Raw genomic sequence first — 2,150 nt, 5'->3', positions numbered from 1 at the left:
ATTTTTTTAAATAATTATAGTACTATTATTTTTGTATTATATTCGACCCCACGAGTTTCGATTCCTGGATCCGTCATTGGAGCCAAAATCGAGCCCGCGTTGCTGATGCTCTTATGCACCAAGTCTTGTATTGTATGACTTCACCCGTTCTAATTCTCAAGAGAATGGAGAGAGTATTTAATAGTAGTATTAATTGTAAATTTGACTTTGATTTTAGAGCCTGGCTATCTTTTACAATATATATAGAAAATATTATTTCATCACCAAGTAATGATGTAAATAGCTGTAAAAACAAACTCCAAATCATATGAATAACAATTTGATGTAAACAGCTGGTAAAACAAAGTCCATGTATGGTTCCAACTAAAACCACTTATAAAAAACAAAGTAGTAGCATCATCCTTCACCAACATATCATCCTTCACCAACATAAAACATAAAAGTAAACCATCAAAATCTTAGAATTTTCAAGACAAATAGTAAGAACCCTCAAAATCTTCAATCCTCGTACTCTTCGTATTCATAATCACTTTCGTCTAGCAAGCGAGAGGTAAGGCCCCAGAATATAGGCTCACAGGCATGGATAGAAAGATCTTTTATTTGGTCAGAACATCGTTTTCCTAGACCCCCTTGTAGATGTAGACCAGAGAAATGCCGAAGATGAAGTGATTCAAGGTTGGGGGCATGGATAGAAAGATCTTTTATTTGGTCAGAACATGGACCGAACTGCCCGAAGATGTAGCTGACTTGATCTAAAGACTTAGGATGCAGCCTCAGATCTTTTATTTGCTCAGAACATCTTTTGCCTAGATCCCCTTGTAGATCAAGACCCGAGCATCCACTAAGTTCGAGTGATTCAAGGTGGGGGCATCCATTGAGAATCACTTCTAGTCCCTTATTTTCAAAGTGAAGTTGACAGAGTCGGAGATGTCGCAGATTAGGCATGGCTTTTCCAATTGCTACAACTTGCCATGTCATGTCTTCGACTACACCGACACCCCAAGAGTTGCTACAGTTGCTATATGTAAAAGATCTCAACATGGGGCAAGAGATGCCAATGGTTTCACAATCTTTGGGATTGAGATCTGTTGGCATGATAAGGTGCAATTCTTCTAATAGTGGAAGTTTTTTTATTACCTTAGTCAAAGCAGATGGTTTTATCTCAAAGTATGCAAGTGTCAAGCTTCGGAGCTGACTAGATCTGTCAAAAGAGTACAATATCTGTTATTCTTGGAGAACAATGAATGAGGAAAATTATTGTTAACATATTCAATTAACAAGATAAAAGTAAAACACAAGTGTTGTGACTTATGAGCAAGAGAATATTGTGTTAGAACAAATTAAATCACAAACAATTAAGTGAGAATGATGTGTGGTGCATTATAGCAAATGAAAGAATTTTACCGATCAGCTGCGTAGTTTAGCAACCCATGCCCATCAAAATAAGAAAGTTTTAGCTCGACCAATTGTCCCTTGCTACGATCCACTGCACAACGGCAAATGGCCTCAAATTTGTTGTCTTGGCGGCAACGCATATTGTCCAAATGAATAACGCACCACATGGCAGGATTCTTGCAGACTTTCCACCACGTACTACACACTAGCTGCGCACTCTCGAGTCTCTCTTCAGCACTCAATCTTTGTAGAATATTTGTCGTCAAATCCTCGGGCAGTTCGGTCCATGGCGGTGATGGTGGTGGAGGCTGGGCTGAGGATGAAGAGGCGGCTGTCGGTATTGGAGGTTTTGTTTGGATCATCGCCTCGTTGGATTCGGATGTCGTTCCCATGCTCACTATCTTGGGATTTTTCAGGTGTATAAATTGGATGGTTATAGGGGTGACTGATGTTTCCTCGATTCAAGTGCTCACAAAGACACGACCCTTCGTGTTCTAAATCAGAGTTAAGAAATGATGAAAGTGAACAAACGGAGTAGTTTTTGAAGTGAATGATGGTTAACAACGGTCAAATTTAACTAAGATGAAGCACCTCGGTTTGACTTCAATTATTGAGATTGAGATCAATGGTTTTTATGTCCAACAAATCCCAAATTTTATACCACCAAAAACTAGTTTATTTGCTAAAAAATAGGTTTGTTTATGCATTTATTCAAAGTATATGTATGCATATATAGTACTCCCTCCGTCCTGGCT

At 38.7% G+C, this 2,150-nt stretch overlaps 1 protein-coding gene across 1 annotated transcript; it reads right to left on the bottom strand.

The window, feature by feature from the left end:
* Positions 1–498: 498 nt before the first annotated feature.
* LOC148929509 (putative F-box/LRR-repeat protein 9) lies at positions 499–1,787 on the bottom strand. Its single transcript, XM_089056881.1, has 2 exons — positions 1,405–1,787; positions 499–1,201 (listed from the first exon to the last, which is right to left on the bottom strand). Exons 1-2 carry the CDS (start codon positions 1,785–1,787, stop codon positions 499–501), a joined length of 1,086 nt encoding a protein of 361 aa, XP_088913007.1.
* Between the last annotated feature and the right edge of the window lie 363 nt (positions 1,788–2,150).

This window comes from Salvia hispanica, chromosome 4 (genome assembly GCF_029641045.1).
Source record: "Salvia hispanica isolate PSC_SH4W2 chromosome 4, Shi_PSC_v1, whole genome shotgun sequence".
Taxonomy (NCBI): Eukaryota; Viridiplantae; Streptophyta; class Magnoliopsida; order Lamiales; family Lamiaceae; genus Salvia; species Salvia hispanica.
The sequence above is the reverse complement of the archived record's forward strand: the minus strand, read 5'-3'. Positions and strand labels throughout refer to the sequence as shown.

Coding starts and splice junctions, on each gene's coding strand:
- LOC148929509 (XM_089056881.1), bottom strand. CDS start 1,787: ATGGGAACGACATCCGAATCCAACGAGGCGATGATCCAAACAAAACCT. Junction 1,202..1,404: donor CTAAACTACGCAGCTGATCG/GTAAAATTCTTT, acceptor CTCTTTTGACAG/ATCTAGTCAGCTCCGAAGCT.